Source organism: Carex rostrata, chromosome 34, assembly GCF_964058835.1.
Source record: "Carex rostrata chromosome 34, lpCarRost1.2, whole genome shotgun sequence".
Lineage (NCBI taxonomy): Eukaryota > Viridiplantae > Streptophyta > Magnoliopsida > Poales > Cyperaceae > Carex > Carex rostrata.
The window spans coordinates 1,044,792-1,067,627 of NC_135951.1; the positions used below are offsets into that span (position 1 = coordinate 1,044,792).

General features: G+C 30.9%; 1 protein-coding gene and 2 long non-coding RNA genes across 3 annotated transcripts; 1 reads left to right on the forward strand and 2 right to left on the reverse strand.

The window, feature by feature from the left end:
- Nucleotides 1–4,919: 4,919 nt before the first annotated feature.
- Nucleotides 4,920–7,508, reverse strand: LOC144548787 (uncharacterized). The gene is made up of 3 exons (XR_013509475.1): nucleotides 7,039–7,508; nucleotides 6,041–6,121; nucleotides 4,920–5,051 (listed from the first exon to the last, which is right to left on the reverse strand). It is a non-coding gene; the product is annotated as an uncharacterized LOC144548787 (long non-coding RNA).
- Nucleotides 7,509–10,556: 3,048 nt separating this feature from the next.
- Nucleotides 10,557–13,215, reverse strand: LOC144548786 (uncharacterized). Its single transcript, XR_013509474.1, has 3 exons — nucleotides 12,746–13,215; nucleotides 11,748–11,828; nucleotides 10,557–10,688 (listed from the first exon to the last, which is right to left on the reverse strand). It is a non-coding gene; the product is annotated as an uncharacterized LOC144548786 (long non-coding RNA).
- Nucleotides 13,216–18,877: 5,662 nt separating this feature from the next.
- LOC144548784 (uncharacterized) lies at nucleotides 18,878–19,837 on the forward strand. Its single transcript, XM_078297501.1, has one exon. The coding sequence runs from the start codon at nucleotides 18,961–18,963 to the stop codon at nucleotides 19,405–19,407; it is 447 nt and encodes a 148-aa protein (XP_078153627.1). The 5' UTR covers nucleotides 18,878–18,960; the 3' UTR covers nucleotides 19,408–19,837.
- Nucleotides 19,838–22,836: the final 2,999 nt, after the last annotated feature.

Consider the following 22,836-nt stretch of genomic DNA (forward strand, 5'->3'; position numbering starts at 1 on the left):
ATCTTTTTCCAAAGAATTCTCGCCAATTTTGTTCAAAGTCGCCGGTCCTAAACTATTTTATATGCGTTGAGATTTGTGTGAATAAATTTAGATTTTAATAAATTTAACCGTGAATCTAAATTGTCAGTGCTAATTTTGACATAAATAAGAAAGCTTACACCTAAAAAATCGCCACTTAAATTTATTACTATATATATAAAAAAAAAACTTGTGTTATAATTTATAATTCATAATTCATGTGGTTAAGTTGTAAGTACAAGAAGATCGCCACTTAAATTTACATGTCAGTATGTCAAAAATTTATAATATATTTCAAATATTTTCTCTCTTTATGAAATCATTTTAGCCTCTACTTTTGTGCCTAGAAAAAATTAAAAGGAATTGATTCAATTAACAGAGCCGGCCCGTTGTTTGAGGCTCATGTCGGCTTTATTTTAGATCTATACATGAAGAAATTTGATATTGCTACATTGGGCCCATATAATATATATGTTTATTTTAATATTTATCTTTCAAGTGCTCAACTTTTATAATGATTACCAAAGGTATAAAACTTTTTTGTTTAAGGCTCATGTCGGTTCTAATTTAGATCTACACAAATTTGATATTGGGCCCATGTATATATTTATTTTTTAGTAGAACTAGGGTGTTCTTAAGTTCACCAAGTTCTTTGGTGAATTCAAGTCTAAACTCGTCAAATCGGTTTCAAATGACAAATCTAAACCGTTAAAACCCGCCTACTTTATGAGTGATACGTCTACTTGTGAAAATTTTGAAATCCGAATTAATTTAGTATAAAGTCAATCTGTCAAAATTAGAAGGTTAATAAATTAATTTTAATGCATTCATTTTTTAAACGTTTTTTTGAGAGTTAATAAATTAATTTTAAACATTTGAATTAAATGATTTCCACTATACTTTTTTTTTGAGATAATGATGAATCAAGTCTTCTATTTTTAATATGTATAAGAGTTTTTCAACATTACTAAGTTATACTTAATTGTATTAATTATAATTATAATTATAATGAGATATGTTATATCATTGAGTGAAGAGACGTTATTAAACGTAATAATTGATAGTTATATGTTAAGCATGGTAACATTTAACATAATTTCTAATAAAATATTTATAACTTCGTAATGTTGAATTAATTGTATTAATTATAAATCAAGTCTTCTATTTTTAATACTTATAAGAGTTTTTCAACATTACGATGTTATAATTAATTGTATTAATTATAATTATAATGAGATATGTTATATCATTGAGTTATAAAGAGACCTTATTAAACTTAATAATTGATAATTATTTGTTAAGCATGCTAACATTCAACATAATTTCTAATAAAATAAAATAAGGAAACAGAAAAGAGCTGCAAAAAGTTCGAAATCTTGAACAAATTGAAGACTTTTGGAGGAGATGATATTGTATTGTTTGCATATTATTTTGAGAAATAGCATTTATCTGATTCAAATATATTTGTTAGTACTAATTGTAACCACTAATCATAAAAAAAAATTAGATAATATATGATGAATCAAGGTCTTCTATTTTTAATATTGTTTCTAGTGTATCCATGTAAACTTTTAAATAGTCAATTTTTCTGTAAAAATATCTTAATATTTAATATTTATAAGTAGATGGATTTTAATGGTTTGAATTAACCTTTAAATTTATGTGATTCTACTATTTTTTTTTAATATTTTATGTACAAAAAGTTTCTCTGTCTTTTATCACTAAATCAGAAGACTAATTAATTCTTATAACTTATAATTCATGTAGTTTAAACTTGGTATAATAAGACTGAAACTTGACTAAAATTTACATGTCACAAATCACATAATGGAGCTCTAGTGGAATATGAAATAAGATGAAAAAATTGATAGAGGAAATTAGACACCAGAATGAGGCATGATCAAAATTAATTTGATTCTAAAAATATTGTTAAGATTGTCAAAAATCTTACCTTTTGTATTTTGCTGGTCTATATTGAAATTTGATATGGCTAACAATTTAAATTTTTTTATTTCCTCCAATGACGTTCATATAACAAATAATGCGATGTAGTATTTATGTCAGGGTTATAATAACTTATAAAGCAACATGTCTATTATTCTTTACAATGGAGTGCTCTGATTTGTGCATATATATAGTTCTTGAGATCATTAAATATATTAACAAACTAATGGGACAAAAATGTAATATACGTGACATATCATGCAAATGTCCCTTATAAATTAAATAAATCCGACATTCAAATTTTGCAATGTATATCCAGCATGCACCTTTTCTAGGGGTGCAATTATACGTATATATATACACAACAAGAATTCGCGAGAATAAAAAAAGTGACTTTTTGCGACGAACTACTCTCATTGTTCAGTTTTTTCTTTTTGCGACGGACGACCGTCATAAAAGCGTTTTTTCCCTCGCAAAAAGTGTCTACTTTGTTGTAGTAAACATATTGGATACGCGCGTATAGGATAGTAATAAAACCATATCGGTATCTGCTTTATTTTTCGGATACGAATATGGATACGAATACGGTGCAGTTATTAGATAAATACATATATGGATTGTTTATTATATGGATTACGGATCTGATATTCGTTATTCGATACAATTAGTCATTAGAAAAATATAAATATTATTAAAAGAAATCATTTTATAATATTTATTTAATTATAAGAGTGAATAACATAAATATTTTCAAAATATATATTAAACTAGCTTTCTGCTTTGCATTTGTCTGTCTTGTCCATTTTTCTATGAGAATATTGAATATTAAGATATTTTCACAAAAAAATTAATTATTTCCAAAGTTTACATGGTGCACTAGAAATTTTCATGAGAAAAAAAAATTAGGTATTTCAATTTGATTTGAACTTACGAAGTTATGATTGTATTAATTATAATTAAAATGAGATATGTTATACTATTTTATTGAGCAAAAAGACATTATTATTAAACGGTATAATTGATAATTATATGTTAAGCATGCTAACGTTTCACAGTTACTTTCTAGTTAAAAGACATTTAACATAATTTCTAATAAAATAAAATAGAGTTGAAAAAAATTGGATTCTTAACAAATTGAAATCTTTCAAATGTTCTTGTAAAAATATGCAGGATGAACAAATTGAAGCATTTTAGACAAGATGATGTTTTACAATTTGCATATTATTTTGAAAAAAAAAAATCTGATCCGAATATGTTTTGGCACTGAACAGTGTGTAGGGTTTTTTTGACATATTTTTCACAAGTTATTTACAAAATATGTGCATAGTAAATATGGTTTAACTGATAGGCACGTTTAAGAAGTTTGTATACCACTAAGATAATTAAGTAGAGCTTGAAACAAGATGGAGAAATTTGATAAAGTAAATTTGGATAACATAATGATAAATAATCAAAATCAAATTTATTTTGAAAATATTGTTAAGATTGTTAAAATTCTAACCATTTATATTTTGCTGGTACATATTGAAACTTAATAAGACTACCATTTAAATTTTTTGATTTCCTCAAATGTCATAACAAATAATGCGATGTGCTATCTATATGTATAATCAACATGTCTTTTAATCTTTTACAATATTAAAATGCTCTGATTTGTGCATATATATGGAAGCCATATATATATATTCTTGAGATCATTAATTATATTAACAAACTACTGCAAAAGAATTTAATATACGTGACATATATCATGCAAATGCCCCACATTCACGTGACATATCATGCAAATGTCACCTGATAATAAAACAAATTCGGCCTTCAAATTTTACAATGTATCCAACATGCACCTTTCGTACGGGTGCAAACGGATCGGATAGTGATAAAATTATATCCGTATCTGTTTCGAAAAATAATATCAAATTTCATAATATTTATCTAATTATAACGGTGAATAACATAAATTTTTTCATAATGTATATTAACATATATGTTATATATATCAGATACGGATAATTAAAATTTAAAATCATATTTATATTCATATGAATATTTGTATATCGGATACCCATGTATAATTTTTGAATCTGAGTAGATAATATCCGATCCGTTTGTACCCCTTTCCATTTTTTTTTCGTAAAGGCAACATAACAAATATTTTTCTTCTCAGATAACTTTTTTGGCATGTACAAGTAACTAAAAGTTAGTGAAGCAGGACATATTATACTATTTTGTTTGAAACTAACTTTTTATAATGACTTAAATTAATAATTTTGGCGACGTTTCAAAATTAAAGTCAAAGTAACTTGAAAAAAAAGGAAAAAGAAATGACATTTAATTTTGTTAGTCTTATGTATTAGTGTATCAATTTAATGCAATTTTCATATTATAAGAAATATTAATCAATTATGTTAATCATGTAATGTTGTATATTTAAATTACTTGATGAAATGGTAAATTACATCAAACTTATTACAAAGTTCATTTGATGAAATGGTAAATTACATCAAACTTATTACAAAGTTCATTTGATGAAAAGGTAATATTTATAAGAGATTCTCAATCGGATTTGAACTTTCAAAGTTATATATAATTGTACTATTAATTATAGTTATAATGAGATATGTTATACTACTTCATGAAGTAAAGAGGCATCATTATAATGAGGTTTGTAATTATTATATCTCTATCACTGCATTATTAAATAAAATAAATAAATATTTTATTAATTAGTTCGAAATCTATAACTTAAAACAGGTCAATATGTAATTATGTTATTTCATTTAAATAATTAACCATCAATATATAACATAATATGCTTAAATCATGAATATAAATATATTTTTATATTATATGATGTATCTATTTTTAATATATAAATATATTTTTTCCCAAAATTTGTTACATATTAAAAAAATATGTTAAGAAGTTAACCATACAATCAAATAGTTGAGAAATTCTGTCACACCCCAAATCCACCGGGTCTGACAGCCTGCCGCGTGTATAAATCAAGCGTCACATATACACGCAAGGCAGTGGATCTTTTTATATGCATTACCAATATCCTCACTCGCTGCGTCCGTAATATAAACCTGAAAATAATCGGGAGGGTGGGGGTGAGAATAAATCCTCAGTGCGAAATTTGCCACAGTTTAGATTATTGGACTTGCAATCAAACTCTATATTCAAAAATGAAACCCAAACAATAACAATGCAACAGTTATATAAGAAAACATAAATAACAGAATGCCACTACTCGACAACAGTTAATCAACCTGAAACACAGTTTACGGAATTTACAATATGGATTTCAACACACAACATATATTTTGGCTTAACTCGATTCCTAACTCAGTTCAATTAGGGCTTGTAGCAATTACAGATGTTCTCTCGAGCTGAACCGTTATCAAACCCACATCTGTAGGGTTACAAGCGCCTACAGATGGCCAACCAAGCTGGACCCTTTATCGGACACCCATCTGCAATTGCTGTTTGGCTTAACCATTTCCTAAGGTCCGGTTACAAGTCACCAATACAGGTCAACTTGACACATATGCAAACACACGGACTCAAAGTTACCTATACAGGTCAACTTTGCTAAATCTCAAGCAAATATATCTCAAGCCACACATATAGGTCGGTCTGGCAAATTCTACAGATCGACGCATAAGTCAGCAGCGTCACCTGAATCCAGCCACCTAAACAGGTCGGTCTGGCAAATTCTACAGATCGACGCATAAGTCAGCAGCGTCACCTGAATCCAGCCACCTTAACAGGTCGGCCTGGCAAATTCGTAAACACAGGTCAACGGATAGGTCACCGTCACCTTATCCAGCCACCTAAACAGGTCGGCCTGGCAGATTCATTCACAACAAGCACAATTCATAGAACTAAACAATTAATAACCATACCAACATGCCAATCAACCTTAACCGAACAATTCAAATCATTCTCATTTATGCAAGAATCAATATGCAGTATGAATTCCAAAATATGCAACAATTAATCATTCAACATGACAAACGAATAAACAGTTTAATTCCTGAAAATAAAGTATCAAACAAGTCCAAGAATCCCGCACCTTAGTATGACGAGCGTACAGCTTAATTACGGATCGGCGTCTCGAATTATCTCGCGATATCTGGCTCGACTGAGCCTACACCTATATTATACGATTACTTGGTTTAGTTCGGTTACATTCTCAAACTTAAATTCCGAAAGCCGTATTTTAATTCGTCAATTCTTTTATACCTTTTGGCTCATTTATAATCATTTTAATTCAATTCAATTTAATTAAAAGCCCATAATTTAGCAAGGGTTTAAGCCGCTAATTAACAATTCACAATTTACTCCAAGTCCATTATTTTAATTCTCAAAGCCGAAATCCAATTTTATTTACACATACACATCATGTCATATTCATTTCAATATTTCAAGAATTATGAAATTACAAGCCCAATTCACCTTATTTATCCAATTAAACACTCGAAGGCCCAATTTACTCAATTATTTCACTTTGGCCCATTTACGGATCAATTATTTATTTCCAATTCAATTTAATTAAAGACCCATAATTTAGTAAAGGTTTAAGCCTCCTATTTAAAATTTACAATTCATTTCAATTCGATTCAAGTATATCCCAACCGCAAGGTCATGGCTATCATTCATATAAATTCACATCTTTTTCATATTGGTCCTCAATTAATATAGTTTCACACAATGGTGTCTACTTTGCAATTCAACCATTTTTATTCCTCTTTATACCTTCCTGACCATAATCTTATTTCAAGTGCCAAATCAAGGTCCAATTCATAAATCATATACATAGCCAGCCACCATTTCCAACAAATAATTTCTTACATTTTAGCTCCTTTAATTCATACAAATCACAATGGCTATACCTTTTACATTTCCGACCCTTAATAAAAATCATTTGCAACATAGCCCCTTATACTTAATTTATTCTAACAATTCGATCGAGTCGGGAAAATCAACAACCCGTACTTGATAATTAATAAATCACTTCCTACGACATTATTCAATTCATCAAAACACAAATCAAGAATTTTAGAAATTAACCGAAGGAGAAAATGTCGACAGAAATTGATCGGGTCCGAGGGTTTCGTCTCGCCTTGCGGCCACCTCACTCGAGCACAAGCAAGCACCATAGCACCAAGGCAGCACCAATCAAACACCGGCACGGCTCAGCACCATAACCCTAATTTCTAGGGTTTCTCGAAAGCTCGCAAAAATCAGCGGCAATTGTGAAGAATCCGAAATATTTGTTACACGGGTCAGAGAGAGAGGGGAGAGAAGGATTTTCTGGTGGGGCCGCGGGTCAGCGGGTCTTTGCGGGTTAGGGTTGTGACGGGTGGGGAAGAGAGGCGGGAAAAGAGAGAGAGAGGGGGCGGGCTGGTCTGGCGGGTTGGACCGAGAAGAGGGCGTAGGGCGGCGGCGGCGCTGCTGGCCGTGGCAGCGGCGGAAGAGGGAGGGGGCGGGGCCCCTTGGTTTGGCGTAGAAGAGAAACAGAGGGGGGGAATGGGGGGTCTGTTCTGTGTCACGTAGAGGGAGGGAGAGGAGAGAAAGAGAGAAAGGAAATTAAATGGGCTGCTTTGAGATCCGTGCTGGATCAGATGAGTGGTTGATATCATTCAACACTTTAAATTATAACATTTAAGATCCGTGTTGAGATAGATCTAAGGGTTCACAAAATTCTGAAATTCAAGTATAGTCTCATTTAATTGATTTATGGTCCGTTTCTTTTATAAATTCGAATCGAATTTTCGTAAAACTTTACGATTAAATTCGTATGTATATTTCGGGCCTTTATTTGTCAATTTAAAATCTAAATAATTCGTTATCAAACAATATATATATATATATCAAATCAAATCCTAAAATTCATAATTGAATGAAATTCGTAAGTTTTATATTAATCTTATTGGTACAATAATTTTGTATATTTATTCTCCTAATTAGAACTCAATACAACTATTTATTTTATGTTTTAACCCTCTAAATTTTAATGTACATAATTTTATGATTCATTTATTTTTCAAAATTTTAGTTTCGTTTTAGTTAATTAACTTTCTATTTAAGCCAAAAGATTGATTTATCAATTTAATCAAGTTTTAAAATTTCTGAATGTAACATTTCTTCCCCCCTTAAAAATGAATTTCGTCCTCGAAATTAAAAACTCAAAATAGAAAATAATATCTTTCTTCCTCTAAAATAGTCAGACCAAAAATTTAGGTGCATAGTTTAACCACTTTAATTAATTGTATAAATTCACCACGTTTCCGCTGCGCTACTCTGATTGTAATATTTTGTATGAAAACTTTTATCAAGAACTTTCAAAATAATTTCTAATGATTGCCATTCGACAAGAATTATAATTTTATTCAAGAATTATTTAACTGGTACCACAACATTAAGATTATTCTAAAATAATTACTTGTTAATTTATTATTACAAGTTCATCTCAATTATAGAATTATAATATATTGCGTACACACGATAACAATTTCGTATCACTAAAATAAAATAAAAACTTTAGATGTGTAGGTAATATAAAACTTAATATTACTCATTCCCTTGCTTTTCTACATTAATTAGAAACAATTAACTTCCTAATATTAAAAATCTTTACAGTTTTAAGTACGTTCATTTATTTGAATCACTAAATAATCACATTATCTTATGCACACATTAATTATTTTCATCTTATCATGCAATAATGATGAACTCTCATTCTACAAAATTATCATTATTTATTTCCAAAATTATCAAGATTCTTTTCTTGAAACATGCCAAGTTCGCTTAACTTTTATTAACTTTCTCTACCTCTTCTTTTATACATGTAACAATTTACTTTAACAATTTATTACCATATAGCAGCGGTATATACTTCATTTTGAAATTTTACATATATAGTTTAATAATAAGGTCAATACTTATATTCCGTACTTAATCGACATATAAACATAACGGTTTAATTAACATATCATGTAATACTTTAGTCTTTTTCTTTTACCATTATTCAAAAATATTAAGTACAGTATAGATTACCATATTTCTCTATTACCAATAAATCCTTAAAAATCAAATTCAACTAATAACACTCTTGATGCATATATGCATAGAATTTTATAAACCACTCGTTATATATATATATATTTGTTTCCAACTAGAAGTACTTTGCTCCATTAACTTTAGAATTTTCACATTTTAAATAATATCAATTCATTTGTGAACACTACAGTAGCTACATGATTTTATATACTTGGATAATTTCCTTTCCATTTGTTTGTAGGGATTAATTCCGTTAACATTACAAAACTATCACTTCAAAGTTAACGAGAATGATCAGTATTTATTCCTAGGAATATCAGTATTTTTCTTTGAACATGTCAAGTCCATTTGAAGAATGCTATATAAAATAACTTTTAAAACTTTAAAGTTCCATGGTTAGATCTTAAACAGATTTCAATTCACATCTGGAGAACAAGAATAAAACAAATGTTGACTAATCTCAGTATCAATAAACGGTGCAACAATTTTGAACAGATTTCACAATCACAAAAGGAAACTAATGGATTCAAGGAATCAAAATTTTGAGTCACATAATTAAATTATTTTCGATTCATGCTTAATCATTAGAGATTCAATTTCAATATATTTATATATTTCCTTGTATTTGTACTTTGACAATCTCTTCTTTTATATACATATTCACTAGAACGTTACTATTTACATTTAGATCAACCATTATAACACGGTCTAGTCTATAATATATTTTCATAGAAATATACCTATGTCATTGATAGTTATAAGTAATCGTCAAAACTAAATTTTGTTTACATTCATTCTCAATATATGTAATAATTTACTTTAACAATTCATAAGCATACTTATATCTTTAGTTTGACAACTCTATTTTCAATTAACGGACAGCCACTACTGTCCCATACCAATGCAAATACGAACTCAATTCCACTCACTCAATCAATTAATTGTATAAACATAAAAATAAATTTTCCTTAATTAACACTTCAAGAATCACTTTTATATTTTCATAAAAATCGATCACGCTCAAGTTAACAGAGAAAATATTGTTATCAATATGTTCTACGTTTAATTTGTGCCCATGTATCTATCACCTTATTTCTGTTTGCTTTTAACAAAAATGAAAAATAAAAACAATATTAGGCTTATGTTGTATTCAAAGAAAATTAACTACATATTATAGCATCATTCAAAACTGAACTCCCATTTCTTCCCTTATCATTTGCTTAACGGTTATTTCATTTCTATAATAGGTCAATACTAAAACTAAATTTTCAACTTTGTTTTTTAACCTTGTATCAATTGAAAATAACTTAAGATCATAACATTTAATCTATCATCAACCAGTCACTTATTTATACATAATTTCAGTCTATAGTTTATTGTTCCACGCCAGTAATTAAGAACTAGGTTAATAGACTAGATAATCAATTCATAAACGACACTAATAGTACGATAGGATCTCATAGACGTTCACTCGACAGCGAATGAGTTATTGGCACTGCATATTCATGCTCTGATACCATCTTAACTGTCACACCCCAAATCCACCGGGTCTGACAGCCTGCCGCGTGTATAAATCAAGCGTCACATATACACGCAAGGCAGTGGATCTTTTTATATGCATTACCAATATCCTCACTCGCTGCGTCCGTAATATAAACCTGAAAATAATCGGGAGGGTGGGGGTGAGAATAAATCCTCAGTGCGAAATTTGCCACAGTTTAGATTATTGGACTTGCAATCAAACTCTATATTCAAAAATGAAACCCAAACAATAACAATGCAACAGTTATATAAGAAAACATAAATAACAGAATGCCACTACTCGACAACAGTTAATCAACCTGAAACACAGTTTACGGAATTTACAATATGGATTTCAACACACAACATATATTTTGGCTTAACTCGATTCCTAACTCAGTTCAATTAGGGCTTGTAGCAATTACAGATGTTCTCTCGAGCTGAACCGTTATCAAACCCACATCTGTAGGGTTACAAGCGCCTACAGATGGCCAACCAAGCTGGACCCTTTATCGGACACCCATCTGCAATTGCTGTTTGGCTTAACCATTTCCTAAGGTCCGGTTACAAGTCACCAATACAGGTCAACTTGACACATATGCAAACACACGGACTCAAAGTTACCTATACAGGTCAACTTTGCTAAATCTCAAGCAAATATATCTCAAGCCACACATATAGGTCAGTCTCGCAATTTCTACAGATCGACGCATAAGTCAGCAGCGTCACCTGAATCCAGCCACCTAAACAGGTCGGTCTGGCAAATTCTACAGATCGACGCATAAGTCAGCAGCGTCACCTGAATCCAGCCACCTAAACAGGTCGGTCTGGCAAATTCTACAGATCGACGCATAAGTCAGCAGCGTCACCTGAATCCAGCCACCTTAACAGGTCGGCCTGGCAAATTCGTAAACACAGGTCAACGGATAGGTCACCGTCACCTTATCCAGCCACCTAAACAGGTCGGCCTGGCAGATTCATTCACAACAAGCACAATTCATAGAACTAAACAATTAATAACCATACCAACATGCCAATCAACCTTAACCGAACAATTCAAATCATTCTCATTTATGCAAGAATCAATATGCAGTATGAATTCCAAAATATGCAACAATTAATCATTCAACATGACAAACGAATAAACAGTTTAATTCCTGAAAATAAAGTATCAAACAAGTCCAAGAATCCCGCACCTTAGTATGACGAGCGTACAGCTTAATTACGGATCGGCGTCTCGAATTATCTCGCGATATCTGGCTCGACTGAGCCTACACCTATATTATACGATTACTTGGTTTAGTTCGGTTACATTCTCAAACTTAAATTCCGAAAGCCGTATTTTAATTCGTCAATTCTTTTATACCTTTTGGCTCATTTATAATCATTTTAATTCAATTCAATTTAATTAAAAGCCCATAATTTAGCAAGGGTTTAAGCCGCTAATTAACAATTCACAATTTACTCCAAGTCCATTATTTTAATTCTCAAAGCCGAAATCCAATTTTATTTACACATACACATCATGTCATATTCATTTCAATATTTCAAGAATTATGAAATTACAAGCCCAATTCACCTTATTTATCCAATTAAACACTCGAAGGCCCAATTTACTCAATTATTTCACTTTGGCCCATTTACGGATCAATTATTTATTTCCAATTCAATTTAATTAAAGACCCATAATTTAGTAAAGGTTTAAGCCTCCTATTTAAAATTTACAATTCATTTCAATTCGATTCAAGTATATCCCAACCGCAAGGTCATGGCTATCATTCATATAAATTCACATCTTTTTCATATTGGTCCTCAATTAATATAGTTTCACACAATGGTGTCTACTTTGCAATTCAACCATTTTTATTCCTCTTTATACCTTCCTGACCATAATCTTATTTCAAGTGCCAAATCAAGGTCCAATTCATAAATCATATACATAGCCAGCCACCATTTCCAACAAATAATTTCTTACATTTTAGCTCCTTTAATTCATACAAATCACAATGGCTATACCTTTTACATTTCCGACCCTTAATAAAAATCATTTGCAACATAGCCCCTTATACTTAATTTATTCTAACAATTCGATCGAGTCGGGAAAATCAACAACCCGTACTTGATAATTAATAAATCACTTCCTACGACATTATTCAATTCATCAAAACACAAATCAAGAATTTTAGAAATTAACCGAAGGAGAAAATGTCGACAGAAATTGATCGGGTCCGAGGGTTTCGTCTCGCCTTGCGGCCACCTCACTCGAGCACAAGCAAGCACCATAGCACCAAGGCAGCACCAATCAAACACCGGCACGGCTCAGCACCATAACCCTAATTTCTAGGGTTTCTCGAAAGCTCGCAAAAATCAGCGGCAATTGTGAAGAATCCGAAATATTTGTTACACGGGTCAGAGAGAGAGGGGAGAGAAGGATTTTCTGGTGGGGCCGCGGGTCAGCGGGTCTTTGCGGGTTAGGGTTGTGACGGGTGGGGAAGAGAGGCGGGAAAAGAGAGAGAGAGGGGGCGGGCTGGTCTGGCGGGTTGGACCGAGAAGAGGGCGTAGGGCGGCGGCGGCGCTGCTGGCCGTGGCAGCGGCGGAAGAGGGAGGGGGCGGGGCCCCTTGGTTTGGCGTAGAAGAGAAACAGAGGGGGGGAATGGGGGGTCTGTTCTGTGTCACGTAGAGGGAGGGAGAGGAGAGAAAGAGAGAAAGGAAATTAAATGGGCTGCTTTGAGATCCGTGCTGGATCAGATGAGTGGTTGATATCATTCAACACTTTAAATTATAACATTTAAGATCCGTGTTGAGATAGATCTAAGGGTTCACAAAATTCTGAAATTCAAGTATAGTCTCATTTAATTGATTTATGGTCCGTTTCTTTTATAAATTCGAATCGAATTTTCGTAAAACTTTACGATTAAATTCGTATGTATATTTCGGGCCTTTATTTGTCAATTTAAAATCTAAATAATTCGTTATCAAACAATATATATATATATATCAAATCAAATCCTAAAATTCATAATTGAATGAAATTCGTAAGTTTTATATTAATCTTATTGGTACAATAATTTTGTATATTTATTCTCCTAATTAGAACTCAATACAACTATTTATTTTATGTTTTAACCCTCTAAATTTTAATGTACATAATTTTATGATTCATTTATTTTTCAAAATTTTAGTTTCATTTTAGTTAATTAACTTTCTATTTAAGCCAAAAGATTGATTTATCAATTTAATCAAGTTTTAAAATTTCTGAATGTAACAAATTCGCTGAACCAGCCCATTCATTTCGGCTCATGTCATTCAGTACCGACATGGTAAAATCAAGCTGAAACTCGAGTGCTGGAAGTGTAATTAGTGCTTTAAAATTTTATTCCCATTAATTATTTTCCTCCTCCTTTACCTCAGTCACATCTTGCTTTCTTTTTACATATACTTGAGCCCCGTCTTTCTTTGTCTTTACATCCTCTGTATAAATAAAAAACTCCATTTTAAATGAAAGATATATTTGTCTAAATTTCAAATTTAATAATAAATGAGGACAAAAAAAAATAATGTTAAATTTTTATGAAAATATAAAATTTTAAGATATTTTCATGAAAAATTAACTATTTCAAAAGTTTACATGGTACACTAGAAATTTTGTTTTTAATATTTATAATAATATTAATTATAATTACAATGAGATGTGTTATACTACTTTATTGAGTAGAGAAACTTATTAAACTGTATAATTGATAATTATTTATTAACCATGATAATGTTCCGCAATGATTTTCTAGTTACAAGACATTTAACATATAATTTATAATAAAATAAAACAAGAAAATAAAAATAGAGTTGCAAAAGGTTGGAATTTTGAATAAATTGAAAGTTTTTGAATTATCTTGTAAAAGTTACATAATAAACAAATTGAAGGCTTTTGGATGAGATGATGTTGTACCGTTTGCAAATAATTTTTGACAAAAACAGAAATAGTTATCTGATTCGAATATGTTTCCGCACTTGAAATAGTGCATAGGTTTTGTTCGATAAGCTCTTTACAAAATGAGGTAATATGCATAATAAATATGGTTTAACTGATAGGTTTGAGTTGGTATATATACCACTAACATACTCCATTAGAGTTTGAAAATTAGATACCGGAATGATGCATAATCAAAATAAAATTTATTTTAAAAATATTGTTAAGATTGTCAAAAATCTAACCATTTATATTTTTCTGATCTATATCGATTTTTAATAAGATCATTTGAAATGATTTCCTCAAATGTCATAACAAATAATACGACGGGCTATCTATATATATATATATTTAGGGTTATAACTTATAACTTATAAAGCAACATGTCTATTAATATTTTAAAATGGAATGCTCTGATTTGTGCATATATATAGTTTTTGAGATCATTAACTATATTAACAAACTAATGCAAAAAAAAAAATGTAATATACGTGACATATTATGCAAATGTGCTACATTCACGTGACATATCATGCAAATGCCTCCTGATTAAAAAAATTCGACCTTCAAAATTTACAATATATCTATCCAGCATGCACCTTTCCTACGGGTGCAAATGTATCGGATAGTGCTAAAACTATATTGGTATTTTTGTTTATCGAATATGGATCAGATATTAAACGGATATAGATTGTTTATTGAAAAATATAAATGTTATTAAAAAATATCAAAGTTAATAATTTTGACGGCGTTTCTAAATTAAAGTAAAACTAACTTTATAAAAAGAAGAAAAAAAATGACATATTGTTAGTCTTATATATTAGTTGTGTATCAATTTGATGCAATTTACATGCTATAAAAAAATTCATCAATTCTGTTAATCAAGGAATGTTATAAATAATAAATTATTTGAAGAATTTCGATATTGGCACCATATATATTTATTTTTGATAATGATGAATCAAGTCTTCTGTTTAAATATTTAATTATAAGATATTCTCAATCGGATTTGAACTTACAAAGTTATAATTGTATTAATTATAGTTATAATGAGATATGCAGGGTTTAAGGTTTAGAGTTTAGGATGAATCAAGTCTTCTGTTTTAAATATTTATTCATATTCAAATACTTTTCTTGTTCATTTATTTTTTGCGCCTTGGAAAATTTTGTCCGAATTACTACAATTCACTGAACCGGCCCATTAATGTCGGCCCATTTATGTCGGCCCATAAACCTTTTTCAAGTTCTCCTTTTAATAAAGTGCTCTTCTCCCTAGTAATACTAATAATAGAAGAATGATGATGATCACTAACTATATATTAACTACTGCTAATTATCATTAACAGTTACTGTTATATTAATTATAATTAATTATTTATTATTATAAACAAAGTATGTAACCTTACTTAACATTAGAGAAAGAGTATATTTCCTATTTGTTAATTTATTGGTGGATGTTGTTAATACCAATTAATAAGGTGTCCAGTCAAGTGGTATTACTCTGGCTAACTGGTTTTTGTAATTATATGATTTTAGTGAAATGAAATGGGTATCAGCCTTTTTAAAAAAAAAAAATCATTGATTTCATACAATTCATCTGCACCATCAGCTGAAATCCAATGTCACATCGCACGACTTCAGCACCATCAAACGATCATATTTTTCTCAAAATTCACGCAATATGGTCGAAATTCTCCCGTAAAAATTGGATGAGAATCTGCTCTCTTTTTTTTAAGTAGGAATCTACTTTTCCTCATCCAACTGTTCAATATTTTTCATGTGCGAATCTCAGCAAAAATCATGTTCCTGTTCCTGTTTTTTCAAAAAATAAAAATAATATGATTTCATTAATTCCCAATTAATTAGTGGAAGACAGAACAAAATTTGAAAAAAGAATTAATCTTTAATTTATTCATTTTTCCTTTGATAATAATTATACTAAAAATTGCCTTCACAAATGTTGGCACAAATTTTGTTTGAAGGAAAAGTAGCAACCACCTTGTCAAACTAGGTTGGTAGAGAAATGACAAGTACATGTCACGGATGTTAACGGGTACCTTTCAATGTGGCAGTTGCCAACAAAGATCCGATAAAGATGTCTCAGTTTCTCAGGCTAAGGCTACCAAACACTATTTCTGTTTAGTTTCTTTCACAAAATTATTTCTTTGTATATATTGCTAACAACCAGTTATCCGTCACATCAAACAATTGAAGGCACAAACAATCCATTTTGTAATTTATTTTAAAAAATTTAGTACTTAAAGAATAAAAAAAATTTAAAAAGTGAGCTCATTAGTCAATAGTATTATTTAAAAGAATAATTATTTTCAAATTAAAATGTAATTTTATTTGAATAAAAAAAAATCAATTGGATTTATTCTTTGCGTTTGTTAGGGGCATCCCTCACGCCAGTCACGTGCCTCTTATATCCTTAAATATTTCCCTGCACATGGTTCAGAAAAGACAGGGCAACAAAGTACCCAATAATCATCATACAAACAAACGGTCTAAGCAATGATTATACACCTTTTGACAAAAAAAGGAAAGAGAGACAGCAGTGATGGCCCCCACCTTTCATGCACGTGGCACGTTTTGTCTTGCTCGATTCCCTATGGAATATGGTAAACTATCCGTACAATTGGTGCTGTACACCGCGCATTTTAAGTAACTTTGACTGGTCAATGTGAATTTGCTTTGCGTGACAAGTTAAAAGGTAATTAATATGTTTAGTGTGTTTAATGTGGTTACTTAAAGTTAATACATAATAATTGGGAGAGGTTGATGCCTCTATCTCAGGAGATCTGCTTGGGTCCGATGTCTATTGGACCCAAAGTGGTTCCAATGGGTTCGGTAACCGTCGGATCTGCTTTAGGATTCGTGTATACGGATTTTAAAGCAGATCCGACGGTTATCGAACCCATTGGAACCACTTTAGATCCAATGGGCATCGGACCCAAGCTGTTTTCCTATCTCAGATAGGAGTGATAACGGATGGGATATGGACCGAATAGTGATAAAACTGTATATGTTTTTATTTTTCAAATACGAATTGGATTGGATATTTACTAAAAAATATATATAAATATTATTAAAAAAATACTAAAGTTTATGATATTTATCTAATTATAACGTTAAATAAGATAAATATCTGCTAGTCGTATATACATAATTAAAATTTAAATCTATATCCGTATTTGTATTCACACGAATATTCATATATAGATATATGTATCTAAATTTTCAAATATGAATTAGATATTATTTGCTACGTTTTCACCTCTAATCTCAAACCAATGTTATATATGATTATATTAGATAGGTTATGGAAAATATAACGTATTAAATTACAAATATAGTTAATATTTTTATGTGCACCTGACACTAACGGGTAGGATGTGATTTAATATTTTTATACGATCAATTTCAGACCCGATCTGTTAGCTGTATAAATACTTGTATTATAAGGTCCAATAATTAATTATAATTTTTAAGAAATAAAGTCCAATCAATTTTTAAATCAATTTTAAATACCTTTTTTAAGAAATAAATGGAAGAATTATAATTTTTAAGAAGCTCAAATCTACCGCGTGATCCGATCTATTCAATCTGAAAATAAAAAGTATAGGAAATCAAAATTTAAAAATTAATACTTGTATAATAAGGGTTTGAATATAGTTATCACTTTTTAGTGGATCTTACCTCAATAGCACCTCTATATTAATTTGATTTTAAATAAATTTTTACAAAGCAATATCTTGACCACATCCATATCTACCAAATACAAAATTAATTCAGATTAAATTTGTATAAGACGTTATGCAGGTCTGACAACGACGGACAAATTCATAAATCCTCATTTTTATGATTAATTAGTGAAAGTGATATATACCGTAAATGAGTCATATTATGGACAAGTTCTGTATTTAAAAAATTACAAGGACGTATCTGACAAAAATTCCACTTCACACAAAGTGTGATCCTCTTAATTTAGAGTCCATACAAATGTCCAAATAAACTCCACGGTACCGGACAATATATAATACTGCCAAATTGAAAGGGATGCCCTTTACTATTCGTGTCATAACAAATCAAACGTGTCAGATATCATTCTACATAGTACAGTACCTCACTGAATCCCCATCAATATTTAACTGACAGCATCACATAAAGTCATAAACTCAGTCGCAAGACACTCGCTTTATCTCTGCGGTACAAGACCGCGTAGAATACTAGAAAACTAAAGGAATTATCCCCACGATTCGTGTCATAACAAAATCAAACGACTCAGATATCATTTTGTACTATATAGTACCGTACTGAACCAGAAATCCCTTCAATTTATAACAGACCGCATCACATAAACTCAGCCGCGAGACACTCGCTTTGTTCAAGAGAGAGAGAGAGAGAGAGAGTGGCAGTTCACAGAAACCCACGAGAAAAAAATGGCGGCGCTGCAGCGATTCAAGCTCCTTGCCACGCAATGCACGGCGGCGCCGCCTCCAAGTCCATCTCGCAGTCCTGCTCCGCCTTGTTTCCGTCTCCACCGCCACAACCGTCGTCACCATCTCAGGAAGAAGCCCAAAACCCTACGCCGTCTCATCTCCACCCCGGATCCAGATCCCTTTCCGATCGATCGGGAGGAAGGAGGAGATGAGGAGGAGGAGAAGAAGGGTTTGTTGAGGGATAATAGTCGTACGTTGAGGGATCTGTTTGTGTCTTCACCAAAGGGGAGGGGAGGAGGAGATGATGGTGGTGGTGGTGGTGGTGGCGCCGTAGGAAGAGGTATCACCTCCGTTGGAGGTGGTGGTGGTGGATGGAGATTCATCGGAGTAAGAAATCGATTGCTGAGACGAGTTTGGAGGCCTGTGCTTGTAGCAATTCCGGAATAACTCTGGAATTGTTTGCAATTCCGATGTTATTCCTGACTTACAAATTCCATTTACAAAGACTGTTAGTTTAATTTGTGGGGCCCGCTGTTCAGTGAATGCAATTCTGGATAACTATGTAATTGGATGCGATTCCGATGTTACCTATGGTAGCAGACGATAGTATCAGGTTCCTCTACGGCGTGCTCCTCATGGCGGTTTGTGTTGCTAGTGGTTCAAGTTGAGAAGACTGTTAGTTTAATATTTGGGGCCCCCTGTTCAGTGAATGCGACATGGATATATGTATGGGCGTGTAGAAATTACGATGTAAAAAGAAGTAGAATTGACGGGTGCTGTATTTCATTTATGGTTTTGGCCTTTTTTTTTACTTTTTTTATTTTTTTAGTTTGACTGTCTCGGTATCTTGTGTTGTAAATATTTTTTGATCTGATGATATTTTCAAATTATGATGCGTTGCAGATGCACATTATTTTTTTTTCATATATATAGTGCAATTTTGGCAATAAAAAAATTCAATTATTGTCATAATATATGGTAAATACTTAATTAAATTGTAACAATTGCGTCTTATATAGAGACACGTATACATATAATTTTATATGGAAAATGTTTCTTGTAAGTTGTAAGTAAGAAGAGTAAAAACTAAATTTTGTGAGAAGTCTTTTCAAATTTTCATATACTCTTGCAAAACAAAAAATATTAATGCGAAGTTTGTTATTACTTTTAATACAATTTGGCTAAGTTACATGATAGTTTGGGTACGGAGGTTAATCGAAAAATTAATTCAAGTTTTTGTTCTAACACTACTAGAAATTAGGAGCTGAACTAAAAGTTGAAATTGAAGACTCGAAAACTTAATAAAATATAGTATTTTTAAGAAAAGAGATTAAAAAAATATTGATACATATACAAATTAGAAAAAATATTGGTGCATTGATTGAGAAAAACTTTTTTTTTCTTCTATATGATCAAGTTAGGCCTAAACTTTCACCGATATTAACTTTATTCTCAATTTTTTACAAAAAAAATGTTTTTCCAAAGAGAACTAAATTAGTTCTTCGTCAAACATTTTTGGTTTATTTAATTTTGATCTGCCACTTAAATTTAAACCAAATGCATTTTTGGACCAAGTTATTTAGAAAATCAAAGCATTTTATTTCGTCTACGACTATTTGTGATCACTATGCAAATTGCTCCTCGGAGCTCAATTTTGAAAGATTTGAATATCTTTTTTTTATTCTAGAAATAAAAATATAAATTTTCTGAATTACTTTTTTTTTTTCAAGATGTGACCGAATATCATGAACCAATGATTAGCTCTCATTCAATATCTATTAGGGTTGTTAAGCAACACAACTATAATTAAATCTTAATCCGCGTTAAGAAAATCGATATTCGGTTATCTTAATCTGTAAATAAAAGCTAAGGAAGCTAAAGAAAGGAATAGAGGCGTTTTAAAGTCTGGGCAGTGGATTAAGATCCGGATAAAAAGAGGTTAAAGGAAGTAATCTTAATCTGCACTAAGAAATCAGTGTTCAGTATGAGTAAGCAACTAAGTAAACAAAAGGAGTTTAAAGAAGCTTAATCCCTCCTTTCCAAACAACACATGCTTAATCTCTCCTTGTTGAACAACACCACTATAAACAAAATCAATGGTTCAACACCACTACAAAGTTATAGTGTGTCTTTGCCACATAAAATCTAAAAAGTATTGGGACCGTAAAAACTGTAAATTTTAGTGTATAATTAATTTATATTTGAATTAAAAATTAATATATATTTTTCATGCTACGAGGCTTAATCTATTCTTACCGAACAACAACACTATGAAACAAATCAGTGATTTGATTCTAATAATTTTGAAAGATACAGTGTGTCTTTATCACATAAAATCTAAAAATTTGTGATTTGATTCTAATAATTTTGAAAGATACAGTGTGTCTTTATCACATAAAATCTAAAAATTATTGGAATCAAATTATTGATCAGACACATTAAAAATTGTAAATTTAATGTATACATTAATTTATAATTAAATTAAAAATTAATATATAATTTTCACACTACCGTTGTTAGTGTTAAAATAAGTGAGACTGGAGTTCAATTTCATTCATATATCACAAAAAAAATATAATCTATCTTGTTTCTTGTATTTTATTTTTTTGGATAAATTTTATCAGATATCACTAAATTTTATCATTTGTTAGAATTAGTTATTTAAGTTTGATTTGTTCATATTATTAATGATTTTTTAATTTGTTTCAATGAAATCACTTTATAACTTTTTCACAAGCTTCTAAATAGCGTTTATAGCGGTGTAGCGGGGAGACAAAAAAAAAAGCTTTAGCGAATAGCGGAGCTATAGCGAAAGCTATTATAAATAGCGTTTTTTTATTTCAAAAATTATATTTTATATTTCTACTAATAGTAAAAAGAGTGATGCTTCTATGGACATAAGGGCCTATTTGTAAAATGAATATATTTTTATTTTCAAAGTTCAAACAGCCGATCCGAACCGTTCATCTTGTTCTCCATATTAATATATCTTTGGAGACCAAATTTTACATTTTTCTGAATTTATTTACTATTTATTAAGATGGGTATAAAAATTATCAAATTCAGACCATTGAATTTTGTACCCATCTTAATAAATAGTAAAAAAAATCAAAAAAATGTAAAATTTGGTCTCCAAGCACATATTAATATGGAGAACAAGATGAACGGTTCGGATCGACTGTTTGAACTTTAAAAATAAAAATATGTTCATTTTACAAATAGGTCCTTATGTCCATAGAAGGCTTTGCCTAGTAAAAATGTCTCATCAAGAAAAAAAAAATCAAATTAATTAAGAAGTTCTAATATTATTCATATTAAACCAATACAAAGTTCAAATTGTCATTCAAAATATCCCTAATTCAAAAACTATCGATATATTTTATATTCAAAATATACCACTACCATATATTAATGCATGATACAAAATTTAATTGATATAGCGGTATAGCCCGCACATGTTCCATTGTATTGATATAGCTTAATAAAGTAAAAAAAAAAACCAATCTAGATATTAAGGCCCATTAAAATTGCAAAATCATGTTTTCAGAAATTTTTTTTGCAAAATCATAACCCATGTAGCATAGCGGACCGCTATTACCGCTATTGCCGCTACGCGCTATAGCGGACCGCTATTGCCGCTACGCGCTATAGCGGACCGCTATTGCCGCTACGCGCTATAGCGGACCGCTATTGCCGCTACGCGCTATAGCGGACCGCTATTGCCGCTACGCGCTATAGCGGACCGCTATTGCCGCTACGCGCTATAGCGGACCGCTATTGCCGCTACGCGCTATAGCGGACCGCTATTGCCGCTACGCGCTATAGCGGACCGCTATTACCGCTATAGCGGTCGTAGCTTGATTAGCGCAGTTTTTG